Raw genomic sequence first — 17914 nt, forward strand, 5'->3', positions numbered from 1 at the left:
CGTGGATGTGTTTGTGGACTTTACCTGGGAAGAGTGGCGGCTGCTGGACCCCTCCCAGAAGCACCTGTACCGGAGTGTGATGCTGGAGAACTACAGCAACCTGGTGTCCTTGGGTAGGAACTCCCTCCCCAAAGGACTGTGTCTAATCTCCAGGCTTCCCCTTCTTGGTTGCTGAAAGCTGGGTGGCTTTTGCAATGTTCTTAGTAATTTGGGATTTATATTTAAAGGCCAGATTTTCTTAGTCTCCTTTTGGCATCAGAATGTGCTAGTTGAAAATGGTCTTGGCTTTGCCATGGGACAGAGGGTGGCTTTATCATGCTGCCTCAAAACTCTACCCCCTTCATGAACGGAGTGACTCTTCTCCCTTCGTGAACAGGGTTTGAGGTAGTTTTGGTCCAGGTTTTTTGTGATTTTCCATTCATAGGGTATCAAGACAGCAAACCTGACATCATCTTCAAGTTGGAACAAGAAGAACCGTGGATGATGCCAGCCCAGATCCCACGTCCAGGCCATCCAGGTGAGCGATGAGGATATTTAGATCTTTTCTTCCTTTCCAGAATTGATGTGAATTCTGACGTGACATTCGCCTTATGTTTGTACTTTTTGTCTTGTTCATAACCATTCTTTCATAGTTCATCTCTTTCTCTGTGGCATTCTCCGTTTCCTGTGTACTTTCCCAGGAGAGTAGACTCATTTTGTTATGCAGTTGAACAGGCTTTTTCTCTGTGTCTCTCCTGTTGTGACTTTCTCTCTTCCTTCTACTTTCTTTATTTTAAATTATATTTTTAAAATCTTTTACACTTACAATCAACAACCATAGTCCCAGTGTCCTTCCCTGTCCTTCAGATCTACTAGAAGTCATTATTGTCCCTTCCAAGTGCACCCCTGCCCCCTGGATATTAGTTACCCTCTCTCGAGTCCTCTGCCTCCCTCATGGGACACCCATGGAGCCCACTCACACTGCATGACCAAGTGCGTGTTCTTTCCATGCTTTCCTGGCTTCTCTTGTTCCCCCTTTGAGTCCAAAGGCACTTTTCATAGTCACTACTTTTCCATATATTGTAACCTCGGAAGACATCCATTCTGAAGATTTGAGCTCTTTTTCTCTTTTGGTAATTGGCAGCCTGTCGCTATTTCTTTTTTTTTTTTTTTTTTTTTTTTTTTTTTTTAAAGATTTTATTTATTTATTTGACAGAGAGAAATCACAAGTAGATGGAGAGGCAGGCAGAGAGAGAGAGAGAGGGAAGCAGGCTCCCTGCTGAGCAGAGAGCCCGATGCAGGACTCGATCCCAGGACCCTGAGATCATGACCTGAGCCGAAGGCAGCGGCTTAACCCACTGAGCCACCCAGGCGCCCCAGCCTGTCGCTATTTCATCCGGCCTTTGGTACCCGGCGTCTTCCCTGCGTGTGCCGCTCCTTGGTCTCATTCCCAGAAGCTGGAATTGTTTGTCGCGTTGCTCAGTAGCTACATCGAGCTTTCTTTTCCCCTTTCTCATTCTTTATTCTTTCTGCTCTGCCTCTAGCTCTTTCTCTTGGCACTGGAGAATCAGCATAGATCTCCTTTATACACAATTTTCTTCACTAGGGTTGTTGAAATCTCTTAATATTTTGGTTTCCTAAGAAGAAGTCTTTTAAGGCCCCCATGGTCTCAGCTCCCACCCAGAACAAGGCCAATATCCCATTTCTTGATCATTCTATTTATTAACCAAATGTACACATCTTCCTCCTTTTGTTCATCTTGATATTGCTGTAGGATAGGTTTCCCTGACGTGGTTACTCTGTCACAGGCATAATGGATCCAGTTAGTCTTTGTATCGTTAGGATTGCTTCAGCTGCATTTCTGATTAATCCTAAATCAGTCTATGAAACAGAAGTTATTTATTACAACACATCACAAAAAGTCCTGAAGTGGGGCAGCTGTAGGGTTGACTAAGTGATTCGGTAAATCACCAAAGGTCCTTCTCTGCCCTGCCATTCTGAGTTCCCCAGCATTTTCTTAGGTTCACTCCCTTGTGGTCACTGATGGCTGTTACCATTCCAGCCAACACCTGCAGGTACACCAGTGGCCAGGAGAACAAACACTGCTTTTCCCACGTGGCTCGCTCTTTCTAATCAGGTGGTAAAGCCTATTCCAGGAAGTCTCAGCAAACTTGTGCTTGGTGGGCTAGGTTTTTATCCTAGGTCCCTGTCTGCAGAAGACTCTGGCAAGGGAAATGGGCCCGGCACTGTCGGCTCAGATAAGTGGTGCTTCGTCTTCTGGGGTAGGGGTAGAGGTAGCATTGGAGAAGGGTCTCTGTTTCCCCAAGTGAAGCACATGGCCTTAAGGATGGGTTTGGAGGAAAAGTCCGGTTTCTGCCAGTCAGGACAAGGGAGGAAGGATCGTTGCAGGTGGCGCTGGCGGCCTTCATCCGCCTCTTTGGCCAGGCGGCTTCCAGTCAGACTCTTCTTCTAGTCCGTACGTCTTCCAACAGATTCCACCATTCCTGTGTCCCTTTTGTGCTATATTAGTGGAAGTCTTGGATCCTCGTTCACAGGTAACATCTGGTAATGTGCAGTTAAAGATAAGTTACTTATGTGCAACCAGCCAGACAGGTCCAGAGTGGGAGAGACGCGTGTAGCGTAGAAAACACTGGAAAAAACTGAAGACTGAGCTAACCCCAATGAAATAACTTTGAGTAGAGTGACTGGGGTGTAAGAAGAGACAGTGCATGTGTCCTGGGGAGTGTGGAAGAAGAGGGGGTGAAGGAGAATGAGCTCGCCTCAGTGTTACTCTGAATAATCCTCACTGGGGAATCAGTGTGCAGTAGAATAAGCTAGTTATTTTGAAATATGGAAGCGGATACCATAAAAAAGAGCCAAAGGGGATGAAGGGGCTTTTTCCTGGGGGACTAGAACACCGGGATGGGGGCGCGGAGCGAGCAGAATGCTGCTGATGACAAAACCCCGAAGCCAGAATGAAGCAGTAGAGCAGCAGCAAGACCCAGGACTCGGTCCTCAGGCACAATGTCAAGTATGTGGAGGCTGACCAGGAGAGAATGGGTAGATCCGATCTAGACGTCCTCAAGTAATATGCTGACCAAAGCAACAAATAGGAAAGAGCATGAACAGAACATAGCAGCAAGTTGGGCTTGGAGATGGCAGATCAGAGGACCTTAATATCTCATTTCAGGTTTTCCTGCCTCTCAAATCTGATCCCTCTTCGTTTTGTAAACAGTCTCCAAATTGTCAAGCACCAGTTGCCAAGTGGGGGAGTTACCTTCTCCTAGACGCCCTGAGAAATGAACATTAGACTTTGGACTTTAATGGGAACTTTGGACTATCACGATAATTTGAGAGGGAGTGTTACTGGCTGTTCTGTGGTTCTAAACTCAGAAATGTTTCCATCAAGAAGAAAATAGCCAGAGAGCAATAAATATTTGCCTGGGAATCAGATTTGCTCATGTGTTTGGCTAATAGTCTAATCCCTGTAGACTTTGAGAGCGCATGGACACTAAATCTGTCCTAACACTCTACCCTGTAACCCTTTTGTGGCTGGAACCATAACCCTCCTACTTCCCCTGGTTAGCCACAGCTCTGACATCTTGATTTCCTAGGAAACCTTAACACGTTTTCTGTTGAGCATTCTCTTTGCAACAATAATGGCAGATAATGATATTATGGTTGGTATCTTAAGGGAAATTTCAGAGAATTCCAGAAATGAGGAAATGATACCAAAGCCAATGAATGGAAGACAGAATTTTCTATGCTAAATTTTGACCATGATTGAAGATGAAGATGATTACTGGCTGTGGTTCAAAAGTAATCCCTGGAAACTCCACTTGTACCGACAGAATAGTATTCTCCCAAAAACCATCTTTTTTTTTTTTTTTAAAGATTTTATTTATTTATTTATTTATTTATTTGACAGACAGAGATCACAAGTAGGCAGAGAGGCAGACAGAGAGAGAGGGGAGGGGGAAGCAGGCTCCCCACTGAGCAGAGGCCCGATGCGGGCCTCGATCCCAGGACCCTGAGATTATGACCCGAGCCAGAGGCAGAGGCTTTAACCCACTGAGCCACCCAGGCGCCTCCCCGCCCCAAACAACTATCTTGAGTGTAGCCGCAGAACACAACGGAAAACGGAACTGTGCTCAGAGAGCAGAACCAAGGGCTTACCAGGCCACTGCCACAGCAGGGAGTCCTTGTGCAGCTTGCCCAACCAGGGTGTCCGTGCACTGTGAGCCGGTGCCTGCTATGTGGCATTCGCTGTGGCTGCTCTTCCAGAATGGGGACTCCTGTTAGATCAGTCTTCAGTTTTTACATCTTTATGACTATGTCATTCCCATTCACAGGTGAATCACGCAGACATGCAATGGCTAATTTTTGTTCACACATCATTTTTTTCTTTTGAGTTGTTCTATTTTCCTGCTGAGTTTTCTCTCTTCTTACCATTCATGTATTTGTCATGAACCCCTGTGCTATGTTCAACCGCATTAATGATTCTGTCTCTTCCTGATGAGGTTGCTTCGCTGTCCCTTGATGTGCTTCAGCGACCCAAGTTGACCTCATACCCAGGCTGTACTACAGTGTTTTATCCCAGAGTCTCCTTTTAGATTTTATTTTCCATATTTATTCTGTATCATCTTTTTTCTTGGTTTGTTTTGTTGGTGTACCTCTTTGAGTAGCTTCCAGTGAAAGAGTGCATGTAACATAAAATTGGAGACCTGTGTCTCTGGAGAGGTTATGCTTTACTCCTGAATGCTCTGTGTTTTGTCCCCTAATGATGCTGATGTCATTAGATTAAAGACAGATGCTGTTCTCACTTTGATCCTTTACACAAAACAATTTTTTTGGTTTCTCTGGGAACTTTATTCCCTGCTGCTTGTCCCCAGTGTTCTGAAACATCACACTGATTTTTTTCTTGTGCATTTATTTTCATGTATTTGGGTATGCAGTAGAACTTCATTCCCAAGAGGACTGTAAACTGGTTTACAGTGTTTTCTGAGTTTCCTCGGAGTTCAGCACAGTGTTTGGCACATAATAGGGATTCAACAATTATTTGTTGAAAGAGTATAATGCTGAGATGCCTTCCAACTGGTTTATATCTTTCTTATTTTCACCTGTGCCTACGTTTCCTTTTTTTTTTTTTTCCTACGTTACCTTCTTTACCGACATTTTAAAACTTAAAACCATCCCGAGTCATTGTCAGTTTTCTGTGCCTATCTTCATTTTTCGTTTTATTTGTTCTCCCTGGCCAGGAGTTTTGGCACATGTACACTTGAGATTTTACTTATATTCAGAGCCGATATATGAAACTAAAAGTATACTCTCTTGACATGGCATTTTTAAGGTAATTTTATTCTCTGCCAGGTTCATGTTATTTTTAACAGACAACTGTTTTCATTGCTAGAAAAAGTCGGGGAAATTGATCGTATGGAATGGCATCAGGAAAATCAAAGCAAGCTGGAAAGTATGGCAAAAGGCTACGAATGTACTACATTTGGAAAGTTGTGCCTTCTTAGTACAAATTATGTTTCTTCAGGACAAAACCTTCATAAATATGTCACACGTGGAATGAGTTTTAAATATAATACAGACTTCAGTAGTAATTATGCTGGAAGGAATGATCCTAATGAGTTTCATGCATATAGGGAATCATTCCACCCTTCTAAACATGAGCAAACTGTTATTGGAATAAAATACAGTGAAAGTAATGAATCTGGAAAAATTGTCAACAAGAAGTCACTCCTGTGCCAACCAACGTACGCAGGAGGAAAACCTTTCGAATGCAGTTTTTGTGGGAAGACCTTCAGCAGTAAGTCCTACCTTGCAGTGCATCAGCGAACTCATGTAGAAGAGAAACCCTACAAATGTGAGGGATGTGGGAAGACCTTCAGCAGCAAGTCCTACCTCACTGTCCACCAGAGAACTCACACAGGCGAGAAACTCCATGAGTGCAGTGACTGTGGGAAAGCCTTCAGTTTCAATTCACAACTTGTTATACATCAGAGAATCCACACAGGAGAGAGTCCCTATGAGTGCTGCGAGTGTGGGAAAGTATTCAGTAGGAAAGACCAGCTCGTTTCACACCAGAGAACTCATTCAGGACAGAAACCCTATGGTTGTAGTGAATGTGGGAAAACTTTTGGTTTGAAGTCACAGCTCATTATACATCAGAGAATTCATACAGGAGAGAAACCCTTTGAATGTAGCGAATGTCAGAAAGCTTTTAATACAAAGTCAAACCTTATGGTACATCAGAGGACCCATACAGGGGAGAAGCCCTATGGTTGTAGTGAATGTGGAAAAGCCTTCACTTTCAAGTCACAGCTCATTGTACATCAGGGGCTTCACACAGGAGTAAAGCCCTATGGGTGCGTCCAGTGTGGGAAAGCCTTCAGCTTGAAGTCGCAGCTCATTGTGCATCAGAGAAGTCACACAGGAATGAAACCTTATGTATGCAGTGAATGTGGCAAAGCCTTCAGGAGCAAGTCGTACCTCATTATCCATATGAGAACTCACACTGGCGAGAAACTCCATGAGTGCAGTGACTGTGGGAAAGCCTTTAGTTTCAATTCACAACTCGTTATACATCAGAGAATCCACACAGGAGAGAGTCCGTATGAGTGCCATGAATGTGGGAAAGCTTTCAGTCGGAAATACCAGCTCATTTCACACCAGAGAACCCATGCTGGGGAGAAGCCCTATGAATGCAGTGACTGTGGGAAGACTTTCGGTTTGAAGTCACAGCTCATTATACATCAGAGAACCCACACTGGGGAGAAACCCTTTGAATGCAGCGACTGTAGCAAAGCCTTTAATACAAAGTCAAACCTTATTGTACACCAGAGAACCCATACAGGGGAGAAACCGTATGGTTGTAGTGAATGTGGAAAAGCCTTCACTTTCAAGTCGCAGCTCATTGTACATCAGGGAGCACACACTGGGGTAAAACCATATGGATGTAATCAGTGTGGGAAAGCCTTCAGCTTGAAGTCGCAGCTCATTGTGCATCAGAGAAGTCACACTGGAGTGAAACCCTATGGATGCAGTGAGTGTGGCAAAGCCTTCAGGAGCAAGTCATACCTCATTATCCATATGAGAACTCACACAGGCGAGAAACCACATGAGTGCAGTGAATGCGGGAAATCCTTCAGTTTCAATTCACAGCTCATTGTGCATCAGAGAATCCACACGGGGGAAAATCCCTATGAATGCAGCGAGTGTGGAAAAGCCTTCAACAGGAAAGATCAGCTCATTTCTCATCAGCGAACTCATGCAGGGGAAAAACCTTACGGATGCAGTGACTGTGGGAAAGCCTTTAGTAGCAAATCCTATCTCATCATACACATGCGAACTCATTCAGGAGAGAAACCGTATGAATGTAACAGATGTGGGAAGGCCTTCATTTGGAAGTCACTGCTCATTGTCCATGAGCGAACGCACGCAGGGGAAAGCCCTTATAAATGTAGCCAGTGTGAGAAGTCTTTCAGTGGAAAGTTACGGCTCATTGTACATCAGAGAATGCACACAAGAGAGAAGCCCTATGAGTGCAGTGAATGTGAGAAGGCTTTCATTAGGAAATCTCAGCTCATTGTACATCAGAGAACTCATTCAGGGGAGAAGCCCTATGGATGCGACGAATGTGGGAAAACCTTCTCTCAGAAGTCTATCCTCAGTGCGCATCAGAGGACTCACACGGGAGAGAAACCCTGTAAATGCACTGAATGTGGAAAAGCCTTTTGTTGGAAGTCACAGCTCATTATGCATCAGAGAACTCATGCAGATGAAAACGTGTTGATGAGTTAAATGTAAGAAATTTTCTTCCACAAGTCAACTCATAGGAAATAGCAGCAAATTCATATAGAAGAGAAACTCTGTGAGATCATCTCATTGTACACCAGGAAACTAATACTGAGTAGAAACCTGTGAATGCACAGCATGGACAGGGATGCCCACAGAAAGCTGCTTTTTATACATACCCTCCCCACCCCGACCCCCAGTAAATGCACACAGGGATGTTAAGAAGGTGAACCCCGTGGAAGTTTTCAGCAGCAAGTCATACCTTTTTTTTTTTTTTTTAAAGATTTTATTTATTTATTTGACACAGATCACAAGTAGGCAGAGAGAGACGGGGGAGCAGGCTCCCGGCCGAGCAGAGAACCTGATGTAGGGCTCGATCCCAGGACCCCAAGATCATGACCTGAGCCAAAGGCAGAGGCTTTAACCCATTGAGCCACCCAGGTGCCTCAAGTCATATGCCTTTTAAGTATAGGTGAGGAACCATAACAATGAAGTGAATACTGGAAAGTTATTTTTTTACTGTGATAAATTTTTTACTGTGATAAATTTGCAAAGAGGAAGTTTTGTAAAACAAGTAAATATGGAACACACTGCTTTGAAATTTGTATTCAACAGGAGGATTTTTTAAAACAGTATTTTAATGAGAAAAATGGAAACCAGCGAATGGCAGAATTATCAAAATCACACATACTTTATGTATCAGAAGCTCATACTTTGGAGAAACTATACTATCAATTAGGGAAGTTCTTGATATAGGAAAGACAAACTTTCATTAAAAAATTAATAATATGTAGTGGTAACAAAAGTCTCAATAGAAAGGTTCCCCTTACTGTTATTTTGATTAAGTTAGAAACAATTTCCTTTACAAATTATTGTGAGGGAAATTGTGTTCTAAATGTTCCAAATTGTTAGGAAAAGGTTGGAGAAAACCTCAAGTATAAATGATAGGCATGTCCAAAATGGAATATGTATATTTTTCCAAGTAAATAAATGCAGTCACAAGAACCAGAAATACATTGACAGACCTACAGGGATATTTAGATCTTATCTTCCTTGGTACTGTGTGAGTTTTGTGTAGTTTGGCATTTTACCTATGAATGTCACAGATGAGAGGTAAGTTAGGTAGATACATGCCATTGTCCCGGGACTTGTACTTTGCATAGCAACATTGTTTTTAACAAATACAACTTGCTACTAGAATGATGTGATTTATTAAAAATCAATTTCAATACTGCAAGCCTTTCCTACTACTTTGTAGCCTTTGTAAGTGGGCCTGGCAATGACTTCTTTAGTTACATATGTGCGTATAGTGCCAAATCAGGTGCTTGTGTAGCTGGAACGTGTTCTGCCCCCAGCAGTTAGAACATCATGATTTTCTTTAAGATAATCTCTGAGTGTAGGAGGTCATGGGGGGCTCATCACTTGTGGTGTCCTGCGAAGGCGTTGGCATGATCATTAAGGTAGTAAGATATTCATTCCAGATTTCTTTTTTTTTTTTTAAGATTTTATTTATTTATTTGACAGACAGAGATCACAAGTAGGCAGGGAGGCAGGCAGAGAGAGAGGAGGAAGCAGGCTCCCCGCTGAGCAGAGAGCCTGACGCGGGGCTCGATCCCAGGACCTTGGGATCATGACCTGAGCCGAAGGCAGAGGCTTAACCCACTGAGCCACCCAGGCGCCCCTCATTCCAGATTTCTGATGGACTCCTTAAGTACCAGGAAGAAAACTGAACTTTTGTTTTCTGATAACATTTTCCTGCAACTATTAATCAGTTCCTTCTATACGGACTACCCATGGTAGCTTTAGTTATTGTCACTTTACAACTTGAGTGCACCAGTCTTTTTATTTGAGTCCCCGGTTTGTGTCTCAGGCAGACGTGTACGTGATGCTATGGAGATGCGTGCAGCCACGCCCCATTGGCTGTGCTTCGCAGGGAATGCTTTTAACCCCCAAAGTGAAGGCTTGTGGCAACCCTGCATTGGGCCAGTGGGTTAGTTTTCCAACAGCATTCATTACTTCATGCCTGTGTCACATGGTAGTAATTCTGGCAATATTCCTCACTTTTCATTACTTCTTATGTTGATCTCTCATTACTGCTTGTGATTTGCTGAAAGCTCACCATGTTTTAGCAATATTCCTAAATAAGGTGTGTATGTTGCTTTTTTTTTTTTTTAAAGACATAATGCTTTTGCAGTCCCAATACACTACAGTACTACAGTGTAGTGTAAACATAACATATGCATTGAGTAACAACAAAAAAAAATCATTTGACTCGGTTTATTGCTTCATTTGCTTCATTGTGGTGGTCTGGAATGGCCCTGCATGGTATCTCCAAGGTAATTAATGCCTGTTTGTATAGCTGGAGAGTCAGGGTAGTAAAAAGTCATTCTGCCACTTGCCTTCTTACAAAGTCCGTTTTCCTCACCAGTTTGTGTACATGAAAGAGCATTTACCTGAAAACAGTTGAGGCCATAGCATTTAGGACTGTTTTGGAGGAGTAGGACGGTTCCAAACCGCAAGTATATCTGAAAACACCCTCCACTTTCTACTCTGTGCTTCAGGAGGGAAACCCACCATTTACCCAAAGAAACTATTGCTTCTTCGGAGGAGATATTTAGTGATTTCTGAATGTCTGGTCCTTATATTCAGTTCATTATACAAGATCCGGTCTAAAGATATGTGGGCTGTAGAAGGATGGTTCACAGAAGGGAAGAGAAAGTTGTATAAAGAAGGAGTACCAGTATTTGTAAAGTATATCCCCCAAATCCGGAAAACACGAATATGTGTTTTGTCATACATGTTCTGAGGAAGATTCACACATAATAAAGAGTAAATACCTAAGAGGAAGTCTACATTCAGTGCACTACTACCCCGTGTCAGTTAGATTTTAAAGGTTTCTGATTGTGTGAGGCAAATCCACATGCAACATGTTATCCAGTAGATGCCAGAAATGGTGACATAATGTTGAAGACAGGAATGAAATATTGTGGGAAAGGCTAATGCTAACATTAAGGTCTTAATCTGAAGTGAAAAAATTTAGGGCACCTGGCTGCCTCAGTCTTTTGTGCAACTCTTGATCTCAGGGTTGTGGGTTTGAGCCCCGCCTTGGATAAAGTAAAGAAAAAGTTTGAAATTTAACAAAATGAATAGACCCGTAACTAGTGAACAAAAAGGAAAAGTAAAGATTTGAATCCCTGGCTTGAAAATCTACGTAGTCTTTCTAAGCCTGCCCCAGTTGCAGAACAGAAAGAAATTCCAGAGACTTCTAGCAATAGTTGATAATTCTCAGGAAAAGTCATGGAACATTAACTAGCGTTTTACAGGTTTTCCCAAAAATTGACATGTGGGGGATAAATGTTGCAATTCTTATTTATGGACATCACAGAAAATAAACTAAGTGTTATTAGAGCAAAACAAGTGAATAACGTGGTGGTTTCCTTTTTTTTTTAAAGTAATGACAATAGTAAGTGTAGCAGACCTTTTTTTCCCCCAAGATTTTATTTATTTATCTGACAGACAGAGATCACAAGGAGGCAAAGAAGGAGGCAGAGGGTGAGGGAGAAGCAGGCTCCCCGCTGAGCAGAGAGCCCGACACGGGACTCAATCCCAGGACCCTGAGATCGTGACCTGAGCTGAAGGCAGAGGCTTAACCCACTGAGCCACCCAGCTGCCCCATCACTGTACTTTTCATAATGCCAGTGCACCCAGCCTAAAAGCCACATTTCTCCACTGTCTTTGTAGCAAAGTATGATCTTACTGCTAAATTCTGAGTACTGAGTTAGAGATTCCTGACAGTGTCTAATGGGAAGGTTGTCAAGAAGAGAGCTGAGGAAAGCCTCTCAGTGTCCTGTAATCATTCCTCACTTCAATACACAGCACACGTGGTGCTTGGAACTTGAGCAGCCACTGTAGAGCCTGGTGCCTCAGGAAGACAGAAGGCGTCTGCTGCAGGGCTCTCTGGTATACCAGCCGCACACCACCAGCACTGAAGTATCTGCTGTGTAAGGGGAAATGAGCTGTCTTGTTTAATCCTCCTTTTCTTTTGTTGGGTAGGAAGAGAGTTGGTTCTGTTATATGCAGTAGAATGTGACCCTATAAAAATACATTATGATGGGGACGCCTGGGTGGCTCAGTTGGTTGGACGACTGCCTTCGGCTCAGGTCATGATCCCGGAGTCCCGGGATCGAGTCCCGCATCGGTCTCCCAGCTCCACGGGGAGTCTGCTTCTCTCTCTGACCTTCTCCTAGCTCATGTTCTCTCTCACTGTCTCTCAAATAAATAAATAAAATATTAAAAAAATACATTATGATGTTTGGGGATTTAATAATAGAAAATGTTTCCATAAAATTATCCACACTTCCAGATTTTAAAAGATGGCCATATGATTATCTCAATGTGTGTAGGTAACACATTTGATGGAATTTAGTACCCATAGGTTATTTTTAAATATTAAATTAGGAATGGAGATTAAGTCCTTTACCTTTGCAAGGAGTATGTTCCCAAAACTGACAAATGTTGTACTTAATGGTATGTGTGTGTGTGTGTACACACTTTATATTATATATTAAGAAAATGACACCGTACTCATGAGTTTTTGAACAGTGTGTGAACATTCTAGCCAATGTGTGAAAAGAAAGTAAGGAATTGGAGATGAGGGCAGAAAAAAAAGTTCCACTGTTTGGAGATGTTGCCTATAGGAAAGCTAAAGTAAGTTTCAGGCAAATATTTAGAATTGCAAATAGAGTAGGACTTGTACTAGACATGTACCCAGTTTTCAGGAATCAGTTGTGTTGTTCAGCTTCTGGTTAACCTGTATAATCTACAGCCTCCTAGAAAAGAGAACCCAAGCCCAAATGAACATAGCAGTAGAGAGTAGGGAACACTTTATGTAAGAAAAGGAGAGTTGCGGCTCTCATTCTCAGTGAAATGCAGGAAGAGAAGAGGGCCAGCATGGCATCCGGGGGTGAGACGAGCAGATGGTTGTCTGTGGACTGGGGTGACACATTAGAATCCTGAAGCCCCTTGGGAACACCTGGGTGGCTCAGACGGCTAGGCATCTGCCTTTGGCTTGGGATTGTGATCCCAGGGTCCTGGGATTGAGCCCCGCATCAGGATCCTTGGTAATTGGGGGTTCTTTTCTCTCTGCCTGCTGTTCCCCGTGCTTGTGCTCTCTCCAGTCCCCTTGCTGTCAAATAAATAAAATCTTTAAAAAAGAGAGAAAAAATAAAAAAGAATCCCAAAGTCCCCACTCTGAAGGAGTGTGCAGCCAACTCTTTGCCATGGGTCTTCATGGAACCTTTGGTAGAGAAAGCTTTAAAAAAAATCATGTCAAGGTCCTCCTTTAAGGTGGACACTGAAGGCAAGAAGGTGGACAGGGCAACAGTTGAGGGAAATCCCTTAGAAGCTCTCTGGACTTCCGGCTGAGGGAAGGATAGAGAACTGAGACCACACTATCCCTTCCCTGCCCCCCCCATAAGAGAACCATCACAAACACTCAGATCCTTCTATTAGAAAGGATGGGAGAAGGGTCAGGAGACCTGAGAGACCACAGCACTGCAGGCCTTCTCAGAGGGCTGGGGTCCTGTGGTCAGATGAGCCAGAGACTAGAGGTAGCACTGAACCATCTCTGGGAGTCTGGAAATGATCGGCATTGGAATGCAGAGAGACCTCACCGACCCACAAAGCTGTCCAGCTCCAAGGGAGTCAAGGAGGTAGTTGGCAGCCTTGAAAACCAAACATATGACTCTAACTCCGCTTTTCCTCCCCTAGCTGTATACCCAGGAGAGGTGAGGGCATGTGTTCACTCTAAAATGTCCAGGAATATTCATGGCGGAGGGGGGGCAAGACGGCCGAGGAGCAGGTCTCAATTCCACCTGGTCCCGGGAATTCAGCCAGGTAGTTCTCGGACCTTCCTGAACACCCGCAGACTCCAGGGGGGATTGAAGAGAGGAAGAGCAGCAATTCCGTGAAGAGAAGTGCGGCCACTCTCTGGAAGGCAGGACGTGCGGAGCAGGGAGTCCGCGGCAACGTGCGGACAGACAGACCGCGGGGGCCCCTCAGCGCGCTCCAGCAAGCGACGGCCGCGCCGCACAGAATCAGGACTTCGAGAAGTCTGCTGCGCCGAGGGACGCTGCGCCGGGGGCTCCGCGGAGTGTGGAGCCCTCGCGGGGACAGTGTGGTCTCAGGTCTCACGGGGTCACCCAAAGACTGGGGGTGTCTGGCCTGCCGGGTCCCAGCGGGGAAGCCGGCTCCAGGGATGGAGCCGAGGAGTCGGTCCTCAGCTTGGGCTTACCTTAAACCGTGATGCGAGGCACAGTCGGGCCACGGCTGCTCGGGCAGGGACCCCACAGACGGCAGATCGTGGGAGACTCCAACGTCACAGCTCCGGGCTTCCAGGAGGAGCAGTGCAGGAGCAGCTGCAGGAATCCGCTGGGCTGGAGACCCCACGCGGGCCGGGCGCCAGAGACCGAAACGCTGGGTCACAGCCCGGGTGAGCTCGGAGCGCGGCTGGAGACCAGGGAGCCGGGAGGGACTGAGGAGCGGGGCCCTGAGCCCTCAGCTCGGGGCGGGAGACTGGGCGCCGCCATCTTCGTTCCCGTCCTCCAAAGCGGTACGGAAAGCGCTCCGGGCACAAAAGCTCCAGCGCGAACGCGAGCAGATGACTCAGCCGGGCCCCTGGCAAGGGCGGTGCAGTCCCGCGTCAGGCAGAGACACTGGAGATCCCGGCCCCAGGCCCCTCCCCCAGAAGATCAGCAGGAACATCCCGCCAAGACCAGTTCACCCATCAACGAGAACTGCGGAACTCCAGAGCTAGGGGAAAGCAACACAGAATTTATGGCTTCTTTCCCATGATTACCCGTGACTTAGTTTTTCAAAGTTAAATTTTTAAAATTTTCTTTATTTTTTTCTACTTCTTTGGTATTTTTTCTTTTCTTTTTCAATCAACATCTTATCAATTCCTTTAAAAATATCTTTTCTAATTTTGATTTTAACAGTCATATTCTATCAATTATATTTAACCTTTTTTTTGTATATATATGTCTTTCTTTGAAATTTTGGGATACAATTTCTTCCAACAGACCAAAATATACCCTAAATCTACTGTACAGCTTTGTTCTAGTCTCTTGCTTGATCACATTCACTATTTTTTTGATTTTTTCAACCAACTTAGCAATTCTTTTAAAAAGTTTTAAAATTTTACTCTTTACAGTCATATTCCATCCTTTCATCATATTTGCTCTTATTTATGTATATATAAAAGTTTTCTTTTTTTTTTTTAAATTTTGGGAGGCAGTTTCTTCTAACAGACCAAAATACACCCAAAATCTAATGTGTGGCTCTGTTCTATTCACCAACATGATCATACTCTCTTTTCCCCCTGGTTTTGGGTCTCTTCTGATTTGTTTAGTGTATATTTTTCTGGGGTCATTGCTACGCTTTTAGGATTTTGTTCTCTTATTCATCTGTTCTCCTCTGGACAAAATGACATAATGGAAAAGCCCACGTCAAGAGAAAGAAGGGGCACCTGGGTGGCTCAGTGGGTTAAGCCTCTGCCTTCGGCTCAGGTCATGATCCCGGGGTCCTGGGATCGAGTCCTGCATCGGGCTCTCTGCTCAGCAGGGAGCCTGCTTCCTCCTCTCTCTCTGCCTGCCTCTCTGCCTACTTGTGATCTCTGTCAGATAAATAAAGAAAAAATCTTAAAAAAAAAAAAGAGAAAGAAGAAGCAGTACCAACTGCCGGGGGCCTCATCAATATGGACATTAGTAAGATGTTGGAACTAGAGTTCAGAATGACAATTCTAAAGATACTAGCTGGGCTTGGAAAAAAGCATAGAAAATACTAGAGAATCCCTTTCTGGAGAAATAAAAGAACTAAAATCCAACCATGTTGAAATAAAAAAGGCTAATAATGAGGTGCAATAAAAAATGGAGGCTCTCACTGCTGGGATAAGTCAGGCAGGAGAGAGAATTAATGATACAGAAGACCAAATGATGGACTGTAAAGAAGCTGAGAAAAAGAGAGACAACTACTGGACCACAAGGGGAAAGTTTGAGAGGTAAGTGATACCTTAAGATGAAATAATATGAGAACAATTGGGATCCCACAAGAAGAGAGAGAGGGGAGCAAAAGGTATATTGGAGCAAATTACAACCTAACCCCAAACCTAACCCTAACCCAAAGCTGGTGGCATCACAATTCTGGACTTCAAGCTCTATTACAAAGCTGTCATCATCAAGACAGCATGGTACTGGCAAAAAAGAACACATAAATAAATAGAACAGAATAGAGAGCCCAGAAATGGACCCTCAAATCTATGGTCAACTACTCTTCGACAAAGCAGGAAAGAACATCCAATGGGAAAAAGACAGTCTCTTCAACAAATGGTGTTGGGAAAATTGGACAGCCACATGCAGAAGAACGAAACATTTCCTGGGAAAAAGACTGTCTCTTCAACAAATGGGTTGAGAAAATTGGACAGCCACATGCAGAAGAATGAAACATTTCCTGGACCATTTCCTGAACCATTTCCTTACACCATGTATACAAAAGTAGACTCAAAATGGATGGAAGACCTAAATGTGAAACAGGAATCCATCCAAATCCTTGAGGAGAACATAGGCAGCAACCTCTTCAACCTGAGCCGCAGAAACTTCTTCCTAGAAACATTGCCAAAGACATGGGAAGCAAGGGCAAAAAATGAACTATTGGGATATCATCAAGATCAATAGCTTTTGCACAACAAAGGAAACAGTCAACAAAACCAAAAGACAACCGACAGAATGGGAGAAGATATTTGCAAATGATGTATCGGATGAAGGGCTAGTATCCAAAATCTAGAAAGAATTTATCAAGCTCAACACCCAAAGAACAAATAGTCCCATCAGGAAACGGGCAGAAGACATGAACACACGTTTCTGTAAAGAAGACATCCAGATGGCCAACAGAAACATGAAAAAGTGCTCAACATCACTTGGCATCAGGGAAATACAAATCAAAACTACAGTGATATACCACCTCACATCAGTCAGAATAACTAAAATTAACAAGTCAGGAAATGACAGATGCTGGCCAGGTTGCGGAGAAAGGGGAACCTCCTACACTGTTGGTGGGAATGCAAGCTGGTGTAGTCATTCTGGGAAACAGTATGGTGGTTCCTCAGAAAGTTGAAAATAGAGCTACCCTATGACCTAGTGATTGCACTACTGAGTATATACCCCAAATATAAAAATGTAATGATCCAAAGGGACATGTGCACCCCAATATTTATAGCAGCAATGTCCACAATAGCCAAACTATGGAAAGAGCACAGATGTCCACCAACAGATGAATGGATAAAGAAGATGTTGTAGATAAACACACAATGGAATATTATGCAGCCATCAAAAAAATCTTGCCATTTGCAATGATGTGCATTGAACCGTCAGGTATCATGTTAAGCAAAATAATTCAATCAGAGAAAGACAATTATATGATCTCACTGATATGAGGAATTAGAGAAACAACACAGAGTATCATAGGGGAAGGGAGGGAAAAATGAAACAAGATGAAACCAGAGAGGAAGATAAATTGTAAGAGAGTCTTAATCTCAGGAAACAAACTGAGGGTTGGTGGAGTGGAGCGGAGTGAGAGGGATGTGGTGGTTGGGTGATGGACACTGGCAAAGGTATGTGCTATGGTGAGTCCCATGAATTGTGACAGACCTTACCCCCAAACAAATAATACATTATATGTTAAAAAATAGTCATGACATTTTTACTGATAATATATGACGAGCAAACAGTTAAAATTTCCAACAGCTGAATGGATAGACAATTCGTGATACAATGAAACCACAGAAGTCGACACAATAAAATGCCCACCTGACAGACTCATTAGGAATGTAACTAGTACTGGCACTCCCAGTCCCTGACCCCTGCTCCCCCTGACCTACCCCTAGAGGCCAGGAAGGTTTGTAGCAGGTGAAGGGGCCTCATTGAGCACAGCATGACTGCCCAGCCACCTCAGCCTGAGGCACAGGAAAACTCAGTAATACCCATCTCGTCTTTTTCAACAATTTTGTTATTTGTTCATTGTGTATTCTCCAGTGTTAATATATTTTTAAAATATTGTATTAAATTATTGTTTATCTTGA

At 43.7% G+C, this 17914-nt stretch overlaps 1 protein-coding gene and 1 long non-coding RNA gene across 2 annotated transcripts; both read left to right on the forward strand.

Annotated features, from left to right (window-relative positions):
• Positions 1-6: 6 nt before the first annotated feature.
• Positions 7-9019, forward strand: ZNF268 (zinc finger protein 268). The gene is made up of 3 exons (XM_082699609.1): positions 7-113; positions 425-517; positions 5390-9019. Exons 1-3 carry the CDS (start codon positions 80-82, stop codon positions 7786-7788), a joined length of 2526 nt encoding a protein of 841 aa, XP_082555735.1. The 5' UTR covers positions 7-79; the 3' UTR covers positions 7789-9019.
• Positions 9020-11900: 2881 nt separating this feature from the next.
• LOC309848263 lies at positions 11901-17914 on the forward strand. Its single transcript, XR_014302929.1, has 2 exons — positions 11901-12092; positions 12241-17914. It is a non-coding gene; the product is annotated as an uncharacterized lncRNA (long non-coding RNA).

This window comes from Mustela nivalis (genome assembly GCF_964662115.1).
Source record: "Mustela nivalis genome assembly, chromosome: 14".
NCBI lineage: Eukaryota > Metazoa > Chordata > Mammalia > Carnivora > Mustelidae > Mustela > Mustela nivalis.